General features: G+C 39.7%; 1 protein-coding gene across 3 annotated transcripts in view; it reads right to left on the reverse strand.

The window, feature by feature from the left end:
- FEZ2 (fasciculation and elongation protein zeta 2) overlaps positions 1 to 24,178 on the reverse strand; it is a 41,142-nt gene that overhangs the window by 5,677 nt on the left and 11,287 nt on the right. Inside the window, exons 4-6 of one of the 3 annotated variants that reach the window (XM_028117218.1) lie at positions 22,941 to 23,082; positions 21,710 to 21,978; positions 554 to 629 (exon numbers count right to left, since the gene is read on the reverse strand). In XM_028117218.1, the coding sequence (XP_027973019.1) occupies positions 554 to 629; positions 21,710 to 21,978; positions 22,941 to 23,082 (487 nt within the window). Of the gene's footprint in view, positions 1 to 553; positions 630 to 2,708; positions 2,862 to 21,709; positions 21,979 to 22,940; positions 23,083 to 24,178 lie in introns of those variants that run through there. The other 2 variants (XM_088026388.1, XR_003611430.1) reach the window with 2 other exon arrangements.

Raw genomic sequence — 24,178 nt, forward strand, 5'->3', positions numbered from 1 at the left:
TTCTCCCTCTGACCCTCCCCCCTCTCATGTGCTCTCTATCTCTCATTCTCTCTCTCTCAAATAAATAAATAAAATCTTTAAAAAAAAATATTACTACCAATTCAAATTCTACCTGTGACTACTACCTTGGATTCAGGGTTCTACATTCCTAAGAAACGAGAGTGTTTTAGGCCACATTCTAAATCTTTCTTATTGAGTTACTGACAATCATATTTACAGAAGCTCCATGAAGGACGTTATTTATTGATAAATGATATGATCTCAAACATCCAAGAGATGATGGAGAATCAAGTTACACATTTTCCCTCAAAAGTTCAGCTTGTAAATATTTCAAAAAGAAAAAGCACAAAAAATACAAATCAACTCTGGATTTAGTGTCATGTTTGATGTTATAAGCCATCCATGGTTTCATTCTCAATAAATGATGACATCATCCCTCCTTTACTACTCTAAATTGACAAAGCAAAACAACAGCAACAATCAACCAACCAAAATCAGTATTTTGAATCAGCAAAAGTAAATACGGTAAGAGTTTAACTTCATCTTTGCTCACTTTTTGTTAATATTTGAAGATCTTCAACAGATGGTGGTCCGTTTTTTTTCTCATAAGGAATGACTGTTGTCAAGTACTGCCAAGTCAAAGAAAAAAAAAATCACTTAAATCTGAATGACCTTATCTGCAAAAATTTGATACAGTTACTAAAGGTCTATTTTATAACATGAAACATGAAGTATCTTACTATCTCAGCTGGAGCTCATTTTTTTGCCCACCTCTATCTGTTTCATTCAAGCCCAATGTTAACATAAATATCCATTTTTTCATCTTTCAGTTATTGAAAATTTCACAAAAGTAGGTCTGAGGGTGATCTGTTCAATTTGTTCATTATTAAAGTCTTATCTAGCATTCTCCTTGTATATTTTCAACATACTTTGGAAATAGTAATTTAAAACTAAAAACGTAGTTGTAACAGTTCTGCATAAACCAAATCATTCCCAACAGCCAAATAATTCTGTTTCAGACCATTTTTTTCTGGTTGAACAAAATGGTCACGTGGATAACTTGACAACTTTAAAAACACATACCAGCTTCCTCCAGAAGCTATCTTAGACATGCGTACCAATTTTAGAGGTGTATTATTATTATTATTCTAAATTATTTAGGATGTTTAAAGGCATTAAGGGAAAAGAGAAAAGTGAAAGGAGAGAATGGCCTAGTGAATAATAAAAATTCACATCTGATACTGAGACAAACAGCTTCGTTCACTACCGTAAAGGCTCACAAGTATCAGAGTTATGGCCTATTAAGTATGTCCCATGACAGCAGAACCTAAAAATGATTGTCCAGATGTTCCTATTCTGACCACTCCACCGAAAACTATCTAGTTCAGTGTGGTTTGCATGTGCTCATCTGGAGATCTACTGTCTTTTACTCAGAATCTTTTGAGACCCACCCATTACTTAGTCCTTGCTCTAAATCTCTGCTCTATTCCTAACCCTCCGTGAGTGATTTCACGCTTGGGTGACCTCATAATCAAAAGACAAGGTAAAATGGTTTAACAGGAACTGGCTCCCTAGGTACAGAAAAGTAGGAAAAGTGAATTATTCCACGTTTAAGAAACAATTCCCACCATCTTTTTGGTGTAGACTTCTCCAAGGTGATACCCAATTGTGGCACTGGATGTTTCTCCGTGAAGGAAACCGGAAACAAGCCCCCCTGGGGCTTCACAACAGCGTGAGCCTCAGGCAGGCTGGCCTCCGAGAGAGAGAGAGCGTCAGGAAGCAGCGCCACCCACACCCCACCGCCAGCGCGCTAACCAGCTACGCTCTCTGTCCCACTGGTACGTGTAGGTCAGTCTGGAAGCTTTTTTTTATACCATCCTGTGAGTCTGAGAGAGGGAGAGGTGCCAGAATAAAAAAAAAAAAAAAAATTTAGACCATCCCTTCATGGAGCTGGAAATGTCCGTGTGAAGGATTATTTAATATTGATTATTGCCCTTCTTGCCCTTCTACACTCCAACGCTTTCTTTTGATAAACTGCCAAAAGCTACATTCTGCACTTTCTCAGTCTTAAGAGCTACACTGAAAAGTTTTCTTTGTGAAGTGAAAATTTCAAATTGTGAAAAGTAATTTTAAGCACACTCATTAATGTAGATGTGTTTCCTGTGTTCATGATCCTCCTTAAATCATTATACAAAAATGTTAATATAAAGCAAATTACTACACAATTGACTGCGTACTTCTATCCACGTAGACTTTTGTATAGATCATGTCGCATGCCTCACTTGGCAGAGAGTGAGCTGGCTGACTACATGATACACCTTAAAAACACTTGAATTTCGTTTAAAAGGAGGTAAGATATATATATCCTCTGACCGACACGTGTGACCCAGAACTCCTGTCAAAAAGACACAACAGCAGCTTTCTTCCCCGGCAAAGTGATACCTTGTTTCTCAAACTTTTAGAGTTAGCATAGTATATTCTAGTTTAGTTATATATTCTATACATGCAACTCATTAGGTCAGGGCAATTTGTTTAAAGGCAGTGGAAAATGGAGCTCTCAAACATGTATGAAGAATGCATTTAGTCTTTTGTCCAATTTGAAAAATGCTTCTTCCTAAAGGGAATTGTATGTATTATTGAGACCATAAAAATGATGAACTTTCACTTCTCTCTTTTAAGCAACAGTCTTAGTAAATTAGTCAAACTGCCAGCTTTCAGGACCTTCACTTACGCAGGAAATGAAAAAGCAGAGAATAAGGAAAATAAGGGTAACCCAGCACCTGTTTCTCTCCACCTGAATTTCCAAAGGTGTGGCGGAGGCCGTTCTGAATGACATTTGAGATCCCTTCCATGCTGAAGCGCTAAAGGCAGCAATATACGGCCCGGAAGAAAAGGACAGAGAAAGAAGTTCAAAGACTATTAGTAAGAATGCACCACCATGATTTATGTGCCCAAGAGACAAGCAGTTAGAAAATGCCATTAGTCATTCAGATAAAGCAGACAAAATCATGCTGTTTTTAAACAGTTTTTGCTTCCATTCCCTTGCAAGTCAAATGCAAAAACAACGCTTTTATGCTACTATATTCAGGAAGACTTCCCTCACCTGGCTGATAAATAAATTTGCTCTAATGTAAATATCCTAAGTTGTACACATTTTTGTCTTAGGCAAAATTTACCCGGTAACTTTAAGATACCTCTTGATATTGTTTACCTACATTGTATCAAAAGTCTGAAAACTTAATACTAACAGTATGCATATTTTCAGCCTAAGTGTGCATATTTCTACCGCAAGTTTGGAGAAACATGAACATAACATTTGGCAAATGAGAATGCTGTTACTTGGAGAGCTGAGGACGGCTTCCCACTCGCTCTTCGGGCCACCTGCCACTGCCTTGGTGCAGAAAACTCGAACCGCAAGAGCACATATGCTTCCTGGAGAGCAGAGTGGATCCCACGTGCCAGCAGGCCCTGCACACTTCTACAGAGACTTTCCCACTGTTTCTAGGAAGCAATTCTAGCTTCTTCCCCCAGCAACCTCCAAGGCTTCTGAGAACCCACTGTACTCTAAAGGAAATAGTTTTTCCCTCAACTACTTATCTTGATTTGTAACCAGTCTGCAATGCCATCAGACCGGGGAAGAGGCCAGTGGCACCCCTCTGGCTGCTGAGTCAAAGGCCTGAGATGGATTCTTAGGGCATGACTAATTAAGGAGGAAGGCATCCCGGAACGGGAGTTCAGTCCCCATTGACCAGATGGGTCCTCTCTCTGGATTTTTACAGAGGAAAGTTGAAACAGTAAACACATGTGAGGAGTCCATATAACAAATATTTACCAGGCCCCATGGAACAGAAGCGGAAAGCAAGGCAATGGTCTCTGCTTTCAAGAACATATGGTTTAGGGCGCCTGGGTGGCTCAGTTGGTTAAGCGGATGCCTTCGGCTCAGGTCATGATCCTGGAGTCCCGGGATCGAGTCCCATATCGGGCTCCCTGCTCAGCGGGGAGTCTGCTTCTCCCTCTGACCCTCTTCCCTCTTGTGCTATCTCTCATTCTCTCTCTCTCAAATAAATAAATAAAATCTTAAAAAAAAAAAAAAAAAAAGAACGTATGGTTTAGCCCAGTGGTTCTCAAAGTGTGGCCCAGGAACCCCCCGCCAGGAGGGTTCATGAGCTCAAAATTATTTTCTCAGAAATACTAAGGCATGATTTGCCTTTTTCACTTTCATTCTTTCATGACTTATAGTGAAATATTCCAAATGCCAGGCTGAATGCAGAAGCAGATTTAAGACTCTAGCTCTCTTGAATTAAGCCAGGTATTAACAAGATTAACAAAAATGCACAGGAATGCCACTGTTTCTCATTGAATTTTTGAAATTAGAGTTATTTTTCATAAAAATATGCTATTTGTGTAAACATTAATTTCTTACTGGTATTTTTAAATGGATTTGTAAATTTTTAAAAATTTTCTTATAATAGAGTAATTATCCATCAATATGACTTTTGTAAACAAAAGCTCTTTGGGGTCTTCAATGAATTTTTTTTTTTAATTTATTTATTTGAGAGAGAGAATGAGAGACAGAGAGCACGAGAGGGGGGAGGGTCAGAGGGAGAAGCAGACTCCCCGCCGAGCAGGGAGCCCGATGTGGGACTCGATCCCAGGACTCCAGGATCATGACCTGAGCCGAAGGCAGTCGCCCAACCAACTGAGCCACCCAGGCGCCCTCTTCAATGAATTTTAAGAGTGTAAAGAAGTCCTAACAACAAAAAGCTGAGAAACACCAAGAAGTGTCATCTTTGAAGGAGCTAAATGCCTCTTTATCAGTCATGTACTCAGTGGTATTATCGAAAATCTGAGTACCAAATGTTACCATCTTTGGAGAACATATACAACCGTGCCTCTCCTCCTAAATGGTCCCTCCCCACAGAGTCCTTCCCAGACTGCATGCCATTTTGTTCTGGCAAGAATGAAATGTCTGGTCCAGGCACCTTGACTGAACACGCTTCACTTTGATGACAGCATAACCATATTCCCTTTGATGAAGTAGGCTCGTTTTAAAGGAAAACCTACACATAAGTATTTTGTAGATTTTTGTATTTTGTAGCTTTTTCATATGCTATCATATAATTTGTTCACATTTTTAAGCAGATTATCAAGAGATGAACTTAGGCACCAGAGGCTAGAGCCATTTTTTAAACTCTACCAAACGTATTTCCTCTCAAAAGCAACAAAGACAAAAACACTTCATTCTCTATATAACCTGACTCCATTATCTCTAGGCACATTGAAGCTAGACATTGTCAAACAAGGTGAAGAGTTTTAGCATCCACGCATCAGGAGACTGAGGGATGCTTTACATCTGAACAGCATGTTCTTAAAAACACTAGCTGTACCTCCCCAGTTGGAAACCTAATGTCTGTCACTGCAAAAACATAAATAAAAAGACAGGTGCACATTCTTAAACTCCTAGGTTCCGGCTGTAATCTAGGGTTCCTTATTAAAGGTGCAGCTGTGGGCTCTGCTGAGCCACAAGTGCTGGTAGCCTGAGGACTCCTGAAAGATGGCTTTCCCGCAACCACAGCGCCAGGCTGGGTGGAAGTCGGTGGAAGCACAGCCACGTGAAGCCACAGCAAGCCCCAAAAGCACAAAGCTAACAGCTGATCACAGCGAAACAAGTAAAAGAACTCTCCCTAGAACTGTGCCCCGCGGCTCAGGGTGGGGGAGCCCGGAGTTGGGGCCGGAGCTGGGGCGGTGGCCCCCGCAGCAGCCTGAGCAGAGAAGCAAGGTGGCTGGCACCGTGCTACTGCCTCCCACCCCAGCAGGGAAAAGGCCAGCACAGCAAAATCTCAAGGTTCACAGAGAGACGTCTGAGACCATCCCTCCAGCAGCGCTCTGGCGGCCATCAATCCCCATCCCCAGCCAGGAATCACAGCGCCACCATGTCCTGCCCTCGCTGAGTTTTCAAACTCTTCCTCCGACCCTCTCTTTCTCAGGGGCAACTTTAAATTCTCCAGCCCTCAACCAAGTTCCTTTCCCCAGGGTTTCCTCAAACAGCTCTTCCCGGGTCACTTCTCCGATGCTGAGGTCCAGGGACACTTTTCAGATCCCTCTGAGACACCCGGTAAGCGCTCCACCTGTGCCCCTGCCCTGGGTTCCCGCAGGCTCCTGCCCCTGGCTTCCGCCTGCCCCTTCCCAGAGGTGCTTCTTTCTCTGCTCAGCTCTCATATACCAGTGTCCCCCGGAGAGTCTGTCCCTACTGTTCTTCTCATGCACGCTCTCTGAACGGTCCTGCTGTTTTTCACTTCTGCTGCCACCGATGTACAGCTCCACTTTGTTAAGATCAGGAAAGGGCTGAGAACCGAGCCTGGCACTGAGGAAGGGCTCGGTACACACCAGCCAGCTTTACTGCACCGACCACCTGAGCGTCACTTGCCTGTTCAATGGCCTCTCGGCCATCTGCACCTGCATACTGCTAAAACTCATCACATCCAAACCTGAACTCCTCTTCCTCTCTCTCACCAGAAATAAAAGTTTTTGTTTCTTTTTTAATCCTATTCCTCTTCAGCATTCTCTACCTTTCTCATGCATGTATCCACTCTTTCAAGAAACAGGAGCCAGATATCACAGGTCTTAGCGACTCCGGGCGAGCACACCAGCCGAGCCCCTCCTCCCCGGATGACCCGACATTCCAGCAGAAGCGGGGCAAAGAGTCAGACAAGTAACGCGCCCAGCTGATAGCTGCAACACGGCAATAAAAATCGGGACGCCTGTTTTGTATTGGGAGGGCAAAGAAAAGCTCTCTGAGGAGGTGACATCTGAGCTGCAGCATGAAGTAAACACCCTCCCCGATGAGCTACAAAGGACAATGGACAAGAGAGATCCCCTCAGAGAACAAAACCAAAAGCAGCCAAACCGGCCAACCCAGGAGTTCAGTCCGCAGCCGGTGCGCAGGGGTCCTGTTAGCCACCCAGCAGCCCCCCCACACCACCATGGGTGAAACAGTAGCTGCATTCTCCCCTCCTTCCCATAAGCAGTTTTTATTGCGGCAGCCCTGTTCTTGCTCCATCCTGGTGGGCGGATGTGCTAACATGGCAGGCTTAACCTTGGCATCCAGGGGCTACATCCAGAGCGGACGGGAAAAGCAGGTAACCCCCAAAGATGCCGGGCTGGAGGCTCCATGCGGTTGCTGTTAACAAGACCTGTGCATCTCCCTGTGGGGAGGGGGCACATGTGTTCTCCCTATGCTTGCCCAAGTCAGGAATCAGTGACCCGACCCCTCATCCTCTCTTCCCTGCTGCCCAACCAAGAGATTCCACCTCTTTCATATCCCTGAAATTCAACCATTTTCCCGGCCCTACTGTAACTTCGTGGCTCATTTCTTACCTGAATGAGTGCCTCTGAGTCAACGTCTCTCTAGTTGCCCCCTTCCAATTAGTTCCTTGAAACACTGAATTTATCCTCCCAAAAGACAAATCTGACCAAGTAATGATCCACTTAAAACCTCTTTTGTGGTTTCCTACAGCCTTTACATAACGACCAAATGCCTTAGCATGGCAAGCAAAGCTACCCATTTTCCGGCTTCTACTTTGCTACTTCCTCACCCTCTTGAATGACTTTCTCTCTCACCTTCAGCTTGCTCTCTCCACTTCTAGCCATAATGAACCACCTACAGGGCCCCAGATGTGCCTGTCACCTCCAGATGGCTGCCGCCACCATGCCCTCTGCTTGGTAGGCCTGTCCCTTCTTCTTGTCCTCCAGATTCAACTCAGCCTGCCTAGACGCCTAAAGCAAACTAGGGGCAATAGCAACTTATCCACACCTCCGTCACGAGACGGTGCCAGGCACAGAACACACCGAGAACACGGTAACTGCTTTGAATACAGCAATTATCACCGCATACCTAGTTTTCTCAACCTCGACAGTACTGACATGTGCAGTCAGACAGCTGTTTGTTGTGGGGGCGGTCCTGTGCAGTGTGGTGTGCTGAACAGCATCACTTGGCCTCTACTGGGAATGCTAGTAGCACTGCCCCTCACCTCATCCACTTGTGACAAGGACAAATGTGTTTGGACATTGCCTAAAATCGTAAAGGGAGGGGCAAAACTGGCCTGGCTGAGAATCACTGCATAAAGTACACTGCATGGTTTGTCAGCTGGATCCCCAGCCCACACGCAGCATGCCTCCACACGCTGGGATTCACTCGGCATCCTTAACACTCATTCCTGACACCTAATTAGAGATCAACATATGTCTAGCTCATAATAGTAAAAGAAAAGATAATCCAGGTATTTTTTTAAATGGGGATGAGGCACAATATCTAAAGAAAAACAGCAGAGAAAGAAAAAAGAAAGTTTGGGTTAAATTTTTTTTAGGGAGAGAGCTGGGGCGGGGGGAAGGGGGAGCAAAGTAAGAAGGAGAGAGAGAATCTCAAGCAGGTTCCACACCCAGCACAGAGCATGACAAGGGGCTCGATCTCACAACCTGAGATCATGACCTAAGCCAAAATCAAGAGTAGGGCACTTAACCAACTGAGCCACCCAGGTGCCCCAGTTTGGGTTAATTTTTTAATAAATTCAACTAAGTTCTCACAATCGTTAAGGGAAGAAATAATGTCAGACACTTCTTTTGTGTGCCAGCAAAGCACAAACCCATCCGCAGCACGCAGGAGGCATTCGATGGATAGATACTGGCTGAAATTAGAAAATTCTGTAGCAATTATTACCCATACCAGTGAAATACTTTCAGATTTGGCGATGGAACTAGGAATCACACCGTAGTCAGAAGTATTTGGAATCAGAAAATTTTCCAAGAGTCAACTGGGATAGAAAAATACTGCAACAGAAAGCAGGGCTCCAAGCTCTCTCCCAGCCTTGCTACCGACGTCTGACTAGGGAGCTGTCACTAAACCCACACATGCCTGTTTCCACACCACTGAAACAGGTCATGAAGTGTTATCATTTGTAAAGGTCTCTTATTAGTAAATCGTATGAATCTATGAATTATCTCAACCGAGATGATCCATGGTTTCTTTAAGAAGGCAAATCAAAACACACACACACACACACACACACACACACATCAGTATGGGACCGCGAGGTCACACAGGTTATAATGTAAGTGCTCTAGAAGGACAAAACCGCACAGCCAAATGACACATTCAGAGTTATCTACTCCAATGGCATTTACAGACGTCTGCTAAGCCACAGTTTAACACGTCTAAGACCGAAGCCCAAGAGTCCTAGCGCCTGAGGTAACATATCGAGAAGAGACAAATTTTTTTCTCTTGACTTGTTTAGGAGAGAAAATTTTTTTTTTAAAGAGCTAAAAAGCAAAAATAATCTGAAGGTGAACAGAAGACAGATGACATGACAAGATACAAAGTTATTTGTCAAAGAAGTCAACGACGAAGTTCTGAAAAAGTCCACTGAAGAACCCGGTCTAGGAAGTCAGTGTGAAATTAATAAAGTAAGATAAATAATCTTGTTGACGAGGTTTGTAAAACAATGGAGTGACTAAGAAATACGAAATCTCTAGGATAACAAAAGAGTAGCAAGCAGAAGATCAATGAACTAGAAGAATCAAGGAAAGGAAAGACCAGGCGGGACAAGGAAGAAATAGGAAAAGACCTCCAAGAGCACACAATAGGTGGTTTCACAACTGCCCTATAAATTCCATAAAACAATACCCCTTTTGGAAGGCAAAATGAACTTTAAAAAGATAAAACCTCGGAGACAGATTAAATTTACTTTTTAGCAAACGTCACCTCATTTAGAAACACTACATTTATAACCTTGAGAGCAGATGTGGTGTGATTAGGTGCTTCTGGTACTGAACTGGGCCAGAGAGAAGATCTTGTCTATGCTTAAATTTTATTCAGGGGGCAGAGGGTGGAGGAAGAGAAGAGCAGCATTTCTTTGTTGAACATTTCTCATGGTAAAAGTACGACAGACCCGTCAAAGCACTTTCAGAAGTCTCGCGGTTAGGAATGCTCGATGAAATAAAGGATACTAAGGATTTCTTACTTTAATTTAGCTTAATTAAAATAAACAACTGCAATATTAAGTACATCAGAAAATCTAATCCTGCCTCCATTTAATCTACCATTTCTAAATTTGAAGGATCCAAATGTTCACATGCAAAGTGAAGAACTAGTAAAGATTCTGGGGGTCTAAAATTATTTTGTAATCCATCCATCTGTTTTCCACCGTATCTTTACAAAGGAGTTAATAGCTCTGTAAAATGCCCTTCTCAGAATGGAACTTTTGACATGAGCCCATTTATAAGCAGGAAAATGATTAAGCATTACAGTATTTACTTTATTGTTTCCCTCACTGCTGACAAAGTGCCAAAGTAACAGTGAGGGTGGGGGAAGAAGTTTAGTCAATCCGGGGCCCCAGCCGCATGATTTACAATAAGAATACTCACAGCTACCTCATGACCATTTCCTTCCCTGGCGTGACTAGGTATTAAGCCTCAAAATCAGCCATTCTCTGGAATCTTTTCCCATACAAAACCAGGAGCAAAGTATAAACAAGATACAGGAGATTAAAAACAAAAATTAGAAAAATGTGAAAGAAGAGGGAAAGGAGCCAAGATCTCCAAGGCCACAGACAAAACACCTGCACAGCTTACCAGGAGAAACGCAGAGCCAAGGGTCCCTTGCACACACCTCTGTGTTACATCCTCATGCCAGTGTGTACAGGTTCTGTGAGCGAAGGCCTCTGCTGAGCTTCTGTCTACCCATTTATGAAATGGCAGGAATATTAATAAAATCTGTAGGGTTGCTGTGAGGATTAAATGAAGTAGTCCATGGGAATCACTTAGCAAAGCGTTCAGCAAATACTGATACCCAAAAATATTCAAAACATTCCTCTAGAAAGGCTAGAACAACATTTGGGGGGACATAGCTCCCAAAAAGAAGTAACCACATCTTTCTACTTTTCTCCAGAACAAGTAATGAGTAGTTTTAGTTCTCATATAAGTAAAACAAAAACTGACAATACACTCCTGACTATAGATAGTCTCTAGCCTAAGGAGCTGAAGACAACATGAAGAAAAGAAGTTACGGTCCGGTCCATGACTAAATATACAACTCAGCCAAAAAGCTTAAACTGAAAACAAGTAACACTTGCAGCTAATTCAAGGTCTTTCTGAACAAGAGAAAGAAAAGAGCTAGTAAACACAAACACTGTGTAAACCGAAAAGCAACAAGAATCAGATACAGCGATGTGATCTGTTAATTCTTTTCTGGAGTCCTAAACATATCAAATCATTCTCTGCACAGAACATTCACCAGCTTAACTAATTTCACAGAAAGAAGGATCCAGCACAGGGAAGGCCAAACTAACCAGGAGGCCAGGAAATTCAGACTATTCCTGCTACCAGACTTTTCTCTTAGCCTTAGCTGACACCCACGGGCACAGATCTCTAACAAGCCAGGAAATCTTTTAAAAATTCCAAATTCAAAGCTCAGTGTCAGAAAAAAGGTTAGGAAAAGCAATTAAGAAATGCTTTTCATCTATTTCTGACTCGTATCCTAATTTATGCTCTGACTCCATAAATATTCTTTATACCCAAGAGATTCAAAAGAAAGTGAAATTCAAACATAATTATGGTTCCTCATAAATCACATCATTTGCAATAGTTTGAATGACATGATTTTCAAATACTGATTTATAGAACAGTACTTTTAATTTTTAAATTCTTAAAATAATCGCAACACAAAACACAAGAAAAACAGAACTGAAAGCAATAAATGTAAAAAAATTACAAAGCAAAAATATTCAAATATTACCTAAGATGTAAAATTTGAGTGTTTATTTTGACACTTCTTCAAATCAAATACTTTTAATGTGAATTATAAAGCAGTTGTAAATGCAAATTCTACTGAAAAATAGTTTCTGCAGAAAAAAAAACCAGATCCAAGTAAATTAGAAAATATGAATTATACCGAAGCAGATAAATATTTGAATATGTCTTGAATATTAAACTATTTTGGAATTTTGCTCTCAGAACAGGAAGATGTGGTATGAAGATTTTCAAGGTTAGGAGTTAAATGGAATACTATCAATTTAATTTTTTTTGTATTTGAACATTTTTTAAAATTTTTATGTAATTTAATATTAATGTGGTAATTAAATTAGTGTTGGCAAACATTTTCAAACTACTAAAATTAGAGTAAAATAATTAACCCTGGTAATTTTATGAATTATTTCCTGATACTTATGAATACTCTCAGTATATAATAAGAATACAATTTCCTGGCATATTGTGGCTTTTATGTGAATTTGTGTTATATTAACAATGAACAAACCTCTCCAAGGCATAAAGGGTCAAGAACAGACTCCTGATTTTTAACTGCTGGGTCATGAAAGCTCACTATTACCAGTCTGTTACCAAAAGACAATTGCAGAAAACAAATAGTAGATAATGGTAAACAAAAACTGGTGGTGACATATATTTCTCTAGGCAATACTATCTTTCATAAAGTAAAACTGTTCTACATCTAAACTAATTCATAATTCATAGGTGTGAATTATTAAAATAAATATTACACATCCAAGTTTCCCTCTGCCCTACAATGACCTTCCGTTCTATGGCCCTAACACTAATTTTTAGGAATGTCCATTACAATAAAGAAAAATATGAAGGATTGTAAGAGACCACTACAAAAAATTATATGCCAAGAAATTGGAAAATCTAGAAGAGATGGATAAATTCCCACACTATCTTCCAAAACTGAAATCACGAAGAAACAGAAAATCTGAACAGACTGATTACTAGCAACAAAATTGAATCGGTAATCAAAAACTCTAAACAAACAAAAGTCCATGACCAGATGGATTTACAGGCAAATTGTACCAAATATTAAGAGTTGATACCTATTCTCTCCAAATAATTCCAAAAACTAGAAGAGGAGGGAAAGCTTCCAAATTCATTCTATGAGGCCAGCATTATTACTCCAAAACCAAAATCAGACAAAGACATTACAAAAAAACTACAGGCAATATCCCTAATGAACATATTTGCAAAAATTCTCAACACAATATTAGCAGACCAAATTCAACAATACACTAAAAGAATCATTCACCTCAGTTAAGTGGGATTTATTCCTCGGATGCAAGGATGGTTCAATATCCACAAATCAATCAATGTGATATATCACATTAACAAAATCAAAGATAAAAACCATATGATCATCTCAATAGATGCAGGAAAAAGCATTTGACAAAACTCAACATCTGTTCATGATAAAAACTCTCAATAAAGTGGATTTAGAAGGAATATACCTCAAGATAATAAAGGCCATATATGACAAACCGACAGCTAACACAACACTCAATGAGGAAAAGCTTTTAGGAACATGACAAGGTCCTCTCTCCCACTTTTATTCAACACAGTACTGGAAATCCTCACCATAGCAATCAGACAAGAAATAAAAGGCATCCACATAGAGAAGAAAAAAGTTAAACTGTCCCTATTTGCAGATGACATGTTACTAAAAATAGAAAACGCTAAAGACTCTACAGAATACTAGAACTAATAAATGAGTGCAGTAACACTGCAGGATACAAAATTAATATACAGAAACCTGTTGTGTTTCTTTCTATACACTAATAACGAAGTAGCAGAAAGAGAAATTAAGAAAACAATCCAATTTACAGTTGCACCAAAAAGAACAGATTACCTAGGAATAAATAAATTAACTAAGGAGGTAAAAGACCTGTACTCTGAGAACTTTTATAAAACCCTGATGAAAGAAATTGAAGACAACACAAATGGAAAGATATACCATGCTCATGGACCGGAAGAACAAATATTGCTAAAATGTCCATACTACCCAAAGCAATCTACAGACTCAACACAATCCCTATCAAAATACCAATAGTATTTTTCTTAGAACTAGAACAAGTAATCCTAAAATTTGTATGGAATCACAAAAGACCCGAATAGTCAAAGCAATCTTGAGAAAGAAGAAAAAAGGTAGAGGTATCACAATCCCAGATTTCAAGATATACTATAAAACTGTAGTAATCAAATAGTACGGTACTGGCACAAAAATAATCATACAGATCAACAGAACAGAATAGAAAGCCCAGAAATAAACCTAAGTTTATACAGTGAATTAATCTACAACAAAAGAGATAAGAATTTACAATGGAGAAAAACAGTCTCTTCAATAAATGGTGCTGAAAAAACTGGACAGCTACATGCAAAAGGATGAAACTGGACCACTTTCTGATACCATATACAAAAATAAATTCAAAATGGATTAAAGACCTAAATGTGAGGGGCACCTGGGTGGCTCAGCTGGTTAAGCATCTGCCTTCGGCTCAGGTTATGATCTCAGTGTCCTGTGATCGAGCCCCACATCAGGCTCCCTGCTCAGCGAGAAGCCTGTTTCTCCCTCTCCCTCTCCCCACCCCCTGCTCATGCTCTCTCACTATCTCTCTCTCCCTCTCTCAAATAAATAAATAAAATCTTTAAAAAAGAAAGACCTAAATGTGAGACCTGAAACCATAAAATTCCTTAAAGAAAACAAAGGCAGTAATCTCTTGGACATCAGCCTTAGCAACATTTTTCTATATATGTGGCCTCGGGCAAGGGAAACAAAAGCAAAAATAAACTCCTGGGACTACACACACGCGCACGCACGCGCGCACGCACACACACACAACTTCTGCACAGCAAAAGAAGCCATCAACAAAACAAAAAAGGCAACCCACTGAATGGAAGAAGATATTTGCAAATGATATATCTGATAAGGGGTTAATATGAAAAATATATGTTATACATCTCAACACCTAAATAACAAATAATCCAATTAAAAATGGGCAGAGGACCTGAAGAAACATTTTTCCAAAGAAGACACATAAAAGGCCAATAGAAATATGAAAAGATGTTCAACATCACTAACCATCAGGGAAATAACAAATCAAAACCCCAATGAGATACCATCTCATACCTGTCAGAGTGGCTACTATCAAAAAACCAAGAAGTAACAAGTGTTGGTGAGGATGTGGAGAAAAGGGAATCCTCATATACTGTTAGTGGGAATGTAAACTGACGCAACCACTGTGGAAAACAACATGGAGACTCCTCAAAAAATGAAAAATAGAAATACCATATGATCCACTACTGGATATTTACCCAAGGGAAACAAAAACACCCATTCAAAAAGATATATTCACCGCCTGTATTTACTGCAGCATTATTTACAATAGTCAAAATATGCCCATCAATAGATAAATGGATAAAGAAGATGTGGTGGAATATTACTCAGCCATAAAAAAGAATGAATTCTTCCCATTTGCAACAACATGAATGGGCCTAGAGGGTATTATGCTAAGTGAATAAGTCATATATATACCACAGGATTTCACTTACGTGTGGAATCTAAAAAATAAATGAACAAATAAACACCAGAAACAGACCCATAAATATAGAGAACAAGCTGGTGGTTGTCGGAGGAAGGGAGGTACAAATGGGTGAAGGTGAATGGGAGGTACAGGCTTCTGGTTATGGAATGAATAAGTCACTAGATGAAAGGTGCAGCATGTTATCATAATAGCGTTGTATGGTGACAGATGGTAGCTACACTTGTGGTGAGTACAGTATAACATATAGAGTTGCCAAATCACTATGCTATACACCTGAAACTAATATAACATTGTGTGTCAACTATAAGGAAAAAGAGAGAAAACAGAGAAATGCTATCAAATATAACCAACAAATTACTGTTGAAAATGTATTAATATTTATTCACATATATAGGGCAGACTTCATCCTCTTGAGTACCACTACTTAGAAAAAGTGGTGGAGGGGGATCAGCTCCTTTGCTACTTCTCCTCTACCTTAAACTACTTTTGATTACTGTCTATAAATACAGTGTACCCAGACAACTGCCAACATTTTTAAGTTTTTCATTTGGCCCCAAATCTAGAGACAACTGGTCTACCTGCTGGCTGTCTTCACTTAGCTACTGGGAATCTGACACACAGAGCACAAAGGTCTATTGCTAGGCAGAGTGCCTTAGGCAAGTGGCTTGGAGATGGACTGGCCAAGGCATCACCACCTATAGGCATAACTCAGGCTGCTGGATGGGGCCCTGAAGAAAAGAACAATTCAATACACTCTTAGATAAAACAAGGTTACATTTTATAATAAATTTTAGTCACGATATAGTGATCTTTTTATACAAATTCACTTTAAATGGAGTTTGAATCTTTTTTTCCTTCAAATTTTTTAATTTTATTAAATTTTAGTCTAAATCGGGGGTTGGAAAACTTTTCCTAGAAAGGGCCAGAGAGTTAATATTCTAGTTTGCAGTCCACACAGTTGGTCACAATTATTCAATCCTGTCCTTGTAACACCAAAGCAGCCATCGACCATATGGAATAAATGGACATGGCTATGTTCCAATAAAACTTTATTTATAAAATAGGCAGAGGGCCAATCTGGCCCTCAGGCAGTAATTTGCCTTGCCAATCCTCAATCATCTTAACAAATGTGAAATTTGAAAATTCCAAATTAAAAAGAAGGGAAGAAAAAAACTAGGGTCCATCTTATTTTAAACAAAAGCCCCAAATTCAAGGAGTTGTGTCAAAACAGATCCTTCTAAGCTAGGAGCTGGCACAAAGTGGAATAACTTCAGAACAATCTAATCAGAACTATCTAAATGAAAATAAATTTCTCTTAAAGTCAGCTTTGGTGAAGATTAAATGAAAAACTATTACTGGGGCATTTTTGCATGTAAAAGAGAAACAAAATAGATTTGACTATTCGTCATAATATGAGCTTAGTGAGTCATACATACAGAGCAGTGCATTTGTGAAAGAAATAATATAAGAAAGAGTATCAGCCAAGGCCTAGCTGCCCCCATCATTAGGCAGTTATCTCCCCAACCCCCAAAAGCAACAGGGCAATATAATTCTTTTTAAAACAGAGTTCCTGATTCCTAATACCCCAAAAGTTTTCAAAATTAACTTCTTCAGGTTAGACTGAGGCAACTATTCATTATTGCTGGTGCTAAGTCCCACACATGAGAACTCTCTCTTGAAAGCTCCAACTGATTATGGCAAACAGAAAACACACTACAGATTCCTATCTTCTCAACCCTAGACTTAGAAAACACAACCTTACATGTGACTTTTAATTTGAAAACATTACCGGATCCTAAAGGAAGAAGTATGTCCATTTCATCCATATACTGAGGTATGATGCCAAGCAAGTAAACACTCATGTCTTTACACTTCAGATAACTCTAGGTGACAACCACTGCTAAATTAAAACACACCTGGTATACTCTGACTTGTTCTTGTACTCATGCGAACTGCCACTGAAGTCCAATGGTCTGTGACTCTATACAACATAAATAGAAGACTGGCAACAACAACAAAAATCCCTGAGAGAACAACAATTCAAATAGGACAAACCCAAATCCTTTGGGATTCTATCTCCTTTATAGCAAAGTTTCAATTCAACAGACATTAAGTGATGTGTAAAAAAAAACAAAAATTAGGTAAGATGCTAAACAATGAAACAATGTGAATGAGCTTTTGGGAAGGCTGCACTCCTTCCCAGGTGAGATTTAATCCAATGATGACAACAGAGTATGATACTATGAGATTAGAAGTATGTGTACCCTCATAAATACAAAAAACATCTAATAGGCACCTTAATAGGCAACTCACAAAAGAATACAGAAGTCAACAGATCAAACCATTGTTTGCCTTTCAGATCAGTATATATCAAAAGGCTAACAATACCCATTGTTGGTTGGAGGTGTGGGGAAATGGTCGCTCACTTATGCAATTACTGGGTTTCATTTCTGTAGAACCATATGAAAAGATGGTTGTTTAAAACCCTCCAAAACTGCATATCCTTTGACTTAGAAACTGCACTGATTTCAGTGAATGAGTAGACTGTTCAACTAACCAAAAGAAAAATATATAGGAAATAAATTCAACTTTAGGAAAATGGTAACTTTAGTTTGATAAATTTCAGAGAGAAATAACTAGTACGCAGCTGGATATATAACTAGCATTTACTCAGGATATATACTAGTCTTCCATACATTATTTCATGTAATCCTCCCAAAACTCAAAACTCAAAGGGAGATGTACCCAGCGGCAAGAGCAGGACTCAAATACAGCTCTTAACCCAAAATTCTTAATCAACAGGCTCCTCGGTCTCCGAGGGCTTGGCACCTGACAGAAAGACCCTAGGCAGAAATACAGATTTGCAAGTTTATTTCTTTCACACATTTATTAGTAGAAATTTGTTAGTACCTAATGTTATACCTAAGGATATAAAGATAAAGTGATATTTCCTATCCTTAGAGACCCATGACAGACAGACATGAAAACAAAAAACTACAATACAGTGTGACAGTGCCAACAGAAATAGTCAAGAGGAATAATACCCCAAAAGAAGGAGAGAGCAGTCAATTCTGCATTGGAAGAAGAGTCATCGAGGAAGGTTCTAAAAAAGGAAGACAACGCCTGTCCAGGATTTTGAAGGTCAAATTAAAAAATGAAAAAAATCTCCCAAATGTACTGGGAAAAGTAGGAACAGAGGGCCACCCCAGAAAAGGGAGTGGCATATATAAAAGCACCAAGGCCCAAAACAGCATGGTCAGTTCAAAAAAATGCATCCAGATCACCACAGTGATTAACAGACAGTACCCATCAACCATTCCAAACTCCACTCACACCCGTCTCTTTCTCCTGATGCTGAACAACAGGACAGAAGAGATATAAAGTTTTCTGCTCTCTTGAGTCTCATTTCCCAAAGAGAAGATCTACTCCTCTAACCTCTCCTCCAGAGAACTGGAAAAAGACAAGACAGCCTACCTTGCTCATCAGAAGGAGCAGTGACATAGTGACCACTCTATCAAAAACAGCTTCCCAACAGCACTATCAACCACCTTACCCAGGCTTTTATTGTCTTGGTGGCATTTGTTACTATCAGAAATTAATTGCCTAGTCATTCTTTCTTTGTTTATTGCCTGTCTCCCTCATTATTAAACCCCAAGAGGCCATGGGCCTTGTCTGCTTTATTTGCCACTGTATCTTCAACAGTGCCTGGCACAAGGAAGACACACCCTGCAAGGATCTGCTGAATGAATATATATTGCTTTATCTTAGCCAACATGTAGCAGATTTTAGAAATTAAAACAAATCAACATAACATTTCACTTGTATAAGATACTCAATACTTTAATATTTAATAGTATTTCCATGCCCCCCAAAACCATCTAATGCTCTAAATAGCATCCCTAAGCCCCCAATTCTTTTTTTCACTACAGAAAATGTTTGAAACAATAAGTCTCCAAAATTAACACCAAAAGAGTTTAACTTTGTTCTATTCCCACCCAGGTATTTCTTTATAGTGTCTTTGGACCAAAGAGAAGAGCTAGCAAATATGGATAAAGCGTTAGACCAACTACAAATGGATGTTTTGTTTCAATGAAACACGTTTAAGGAAAAATGGAAGGAAGCTATTCCGTGCTTAAGGAAAGAAAACCAAGTCCTGCTAATAAAACAAAAATATTCAAGGTAAAAAGAAAAAAGTGACTAATGTTATTAGAAAACAGATAAAGCATGATCTCTGTAAGAAGGTCACCAATTTTTAGACATTTGTATCACTGATGATAGCTAACTCAGAGGGATAGGACTTGCCCAAACTGCATGTTACGTAAAACGTCTAACAAGGTAATATCTTTTGCAATCTGTTTATCCAATTGGCCGTTTCACTTTAGGGTTCTTTTGAGCCACCTACCACTCTTTTCAGAATCACAGATTTCAGACTCCTTGTGTCACAGATGGGATGGTCTTTTTCCAGCTTATAGAGGGAACCAGTACCACAAGCTTAGCAATGCCATCAGTAACCTGATTAAAAGGTTTTGTTACTAATAGTAGATCAGGACTCGAGAAGCAACTTCACAGGTCCATATACTGTGAAAAAATTGACTATGAATTTCAAGACTCGTAAAGGTTTGAGTAAGATCTAAATGTTGCCTTGCCAAATCCATTTCTCAATATAAATGCCATGTACCATTTCACCGTGAATCCACTCTAGCACTTTTCATATGGGAGTTACAAAAAGGAGGCTTTATACCCCTCTCGGGATAAATTTATTTCCCTCAGCCAAGTGTTAACACTAATAAATGGAGGGTTTACATGTAATTCTTAAAAGCGGACAGAGAGAAATTACCAACCATGCTATGACTTTTTAACTAGGTACTTTGTTTAATCACGCTTGAATAACAGGGCAATTTAAAAGGTGCAATTTTTAAAAAAATATGATATACAAATTTTGCTCCAGAAATTTAAAGCAAACTTTCCAGCGTTGTATCTTCAAACAAATGTTTTTGGGTGTTTGGGGTTTTTTTTTGCTTTTCCAGAGTAGTCACTAGAAGCGACTAATTAACACCTCTTCAATCAATACTACCATTTCTCAAAAATATTTTGTACCACATTATCTGAGAACTTTTTCAAAATCAGTTTATGAGCTATGTCCTTTCAACAAACGAACGGACTTTACACTAAAAAAATGTCCATTTACTCACAGGCCAAAAGCAGACAATGACTAGGCTAAATGGGGAGATTCTTTTTGTTTGTATCAACCGCTCATTGGTGACCCAGCAACCTAGAACTGCATTCTCTTCCCTGGGTTCCAGCAGAGTCTGGTTAATGAGAACCATTTCTCTGATAAGTATTCCTTAGAAAAAATAAATTGAGACTTAATCAAAGACAGAACTTACATTATTACAAACCATAATAGCTAGTTTGTGGTAATTTGTATTACCATGTTATCAAAATCAGGGACCTTCCTTTTAGAAAAATGGATCCCTTTGCCCAACGATTATATTCCAAAAAAATAAAATCAACATTTCTTCACATACAAACAAAATGAAGGTGGCAATATAGAAGGTCTCAACTGATCAAAGAAAAATGAAATGGCTCTAAAACCCATAAATAAATACATCTCGTATAATTAGTTAATGTTTATGATGGAGTTTAATCACACGAAATAGGGCCACTTAAGAAAAGTGAAAAGGTAGAAAACAAGAAATCTCATATGAAGAGTCAAAGATTCACATATTCTAAACTTTTTTTCACCAGTTAGAAATATTCTCATCTGCCAAATACAAGGGCAAATGGCTGATATCACATAACTGCCTCAAATGCCTTCATATTCCAACTTGGTTGATAAATCAGGAGGAAGCTGATTACAAATCAGTCTGTGATTTTAGGCTCAGCACAGTTCAGCTACCTTTAAATGCACCCCCTTTTAACTTTTTATTATACAACTCATACAAGAGAAGCAAAAACAAGAAAATAATACGATTCGTAAACCCACGAGCCAAACATAAATAACCACTATTAACACTTTGCTGTATTGAAACGGTCACCTTTAAGATACCCTCCTTCTTTATTCCCCTGCCTTCCTTCTACTGACTTCCCTCCTAAACATCTCAGTATGGAATTACTTGGAAAACCATTATATGCTCACCAAGAAAACACCTTTCTGCAAGAGCTGAGCAAAGTGGTCTCCTTGAGCAGAGCCCCACGTGTGCCCCCGTGAGAAGCACGAGAAGCACGCCCGCACACGCAGGCGCTGGGAGCGAGGGCCTGCCGCCGGCCCGGGGCCCTGGGACCACCACAGGAGCAGCTCCCGGCCCGCCAGGACTCCCGCAAACACCACTTACTGTGCCAGGCATGTGACCTCTCTCATTCTTCCCGTTCTGAGAGCTGCCGTTCTTGAGTTTCTTTTTCTTCTTGGCTGTTTCTTTGTGCTCTTTCTGTTTGTTTTGCACTTCAATGAGAACAGAAATAAAGCTATTTTTCACTTCCTTTTCAAACTCCAGTTCGTCTCGCAGGGCCAACTGCTGCACCAGCTCTTCAGAGAACTCCTTGATGGCAGTCTCAATTTCTTCCAGTAGCTCATTTAATTCAGAGACTGAGAGCCTTTTCACTCCTGTGACCAAAAGCAAAGCACAGCAGATACTAAGATGAAAAGCGTTTCAAGAGAGTGGTGTTTTACGCCAAAAGAGCGAAGATCATATTCTAAACAATTAAACTGTGGGAGATCTTCTTGTAATCCTAAAACTTCTGGTGGGCAGGTCTGAGCAGAGGTAGGTGGGCAACTTACTTCTCAAAAGGCTGAGAAGTGTAACAACATTCTTTACTTGTCTAACTCAATCATCCCACGAACAGCACTCCAGTCAAGACGGAAAAAAGCTCGTACAAGGAAAAGAACAAACACAAAAGCCGAGGGAGAGTACAGAAACTACCTGCTGACAAGAAACTGCACGCAATTTAGCAGGGTTCTAGCACACTTCAGAAGACAGAAGTTGAATTGGAAAAATTAAACTAAATACATACTTGATCACATGTGCCCCAATGTGTGAATTTTTTTGAAGACTGGGAAGATGAAAGGAAAGACTATTCCCTGAAACCCACTTTCAGTTTTTTCTCAGCACTTCTCACGTGAGTGAAGCTAGGACATCACTGAAGCCCTCACCCAGTATGAGTGGTGTCTTACAAAATGACAAGATTAGGGCAGAGACGCACACAGAGGGAAGGCCATGTGACGACAGAGAAGCCCGCCATCTACAAGCTAAGGAGAGAGGCCCCAGAGGAAACCAAACCTGCCCACACCTTGATCTTGAACTTCTAGCCTCCAGACCCCTGAGACATTAAATTCCTGTTGTTTAAGCCCTGGACATGTGGGACTTTGTTAGAGCAGCCCAAGCCATCTAATACAGGATTCAAAGGTGAATATGACAAAGTCCCTGAGCAATGATAAAAATACGCCCAAACATTGCTAGAGGGCTGAAGAAGGGTGTGTATCACAGCCTCTAAGAGTCAGAGCTTTCTGGAGATGGTCTGAGATACACAGGAAGTATGAAGAGCCTGGATTTAAGGAGGGTGTCTTACTCTCTTCATAACTGCTTGTGCTGGACCTCTGAAGAGTCTGGATTTCCTGGGACAGCATTGACAGCCGATCTGACTGGGTGGGCGTTTCATCATCTTCTGGGTCTGGAGATTCCTGCATCATTTCTTCAATTTCTTCGATAACCTTCCAAAATATACATACTACTGTTACTCAGAGGCACTTGGGAAAACAATCTATCTGCACACTGTGCTCACCTGAAGCAACCAGAGTAGAAATGCACTAAATTCTCCACTAACCAGCGGTGTGCAGGAGGAGCTGGTGCTCCGAATAATCAAAATTTTGCTTGTAAGAATGAACATGGTTTATCAAAAAAAAAAAAAAATTACAATATGCTAAGCACAAAATTAAACAGAGTATGATTTAATGTCCATCATGATTCAGTAAGCCCCATCAGATCTTGCAATGTCTGAGAAACGGTACAAAAACACACATATAATTTACTGCAGATGTGTTAGAACCAGATCATAGTTATAGTCAAAAGAAAGCAAAAGCACTTCATCAAACTGACATAAATTTAAAAAACAGAACAGTATAAAAAATTGATACGTAAAGCAAAAAATTACCTCTACGGCAGCAAAATTTTCCTTTAACAGCAGAAAAAGAATTTCATGTATTAACTCAATGGAAGATTAAGAAATACTCAAAAATTACTTGAAGTGTAGAAGCTTAAAAGAGAAAAAAAAAAGCTGCACAGGAATTTCAGAAGTCTCTGTCTTTCAACCAATGATCTACGGTCATGTGCAACACTGCTCGAATCTTATGATAGTATCTTGCCCTGCTCTACACTGAAAAGTTGAGAAGGATACAGAAGTCAGTGAGAACTTAAAACTAGAAAAATTACTCAACAGTTAGAAAAAAGAGATCTAAGAGTTTAAAAAAAAACTATTAGAAAAAAATACAGGATGAATCAGCAAGCTTAAGAGGTTGCTGTAATACTTGTACTGAGGAAAAAGAAGAGTAAATCTGAGGGAGGCGGGGATTATGTTAATTAGTAAGCAGATTTTCTCAAATGGGCGTTGTAAAAAAGCACAATGAAACACTGGAGAAGAAGAAGAGTCTACTTCACTAAGTCTTGGGAGCAGGAACGGCTTATGGCATTCAGGCAGACAGATCACTGAGGAGACAACGGATCTCAGGGTCACGTACTTCCCTGGGATACCATGCTCCACCTCCCACAGCCCTCTACCCCATTATCTGGCATTTTAAGCACTGCACTCTT

The sequence above is a fragment of the Eumetopias jubatus genome, unplaced genomic scaffold (assembly GCF_037043125.1).
Source record: "Eumetopias jubatus isolate StellerSeaLion01/CBP00866 unplaced genomic scaffold, mEumJub1_p1.0 scaffold_9, whole genome shotgun sequence".
In the NCBI taxonomy this organism is placed as follows: Eukaryota; Metazoa; Chordata; class Mammalia; order Carnivora; family Otariidae; genus Eumetopias; species Eumetopias jubatus.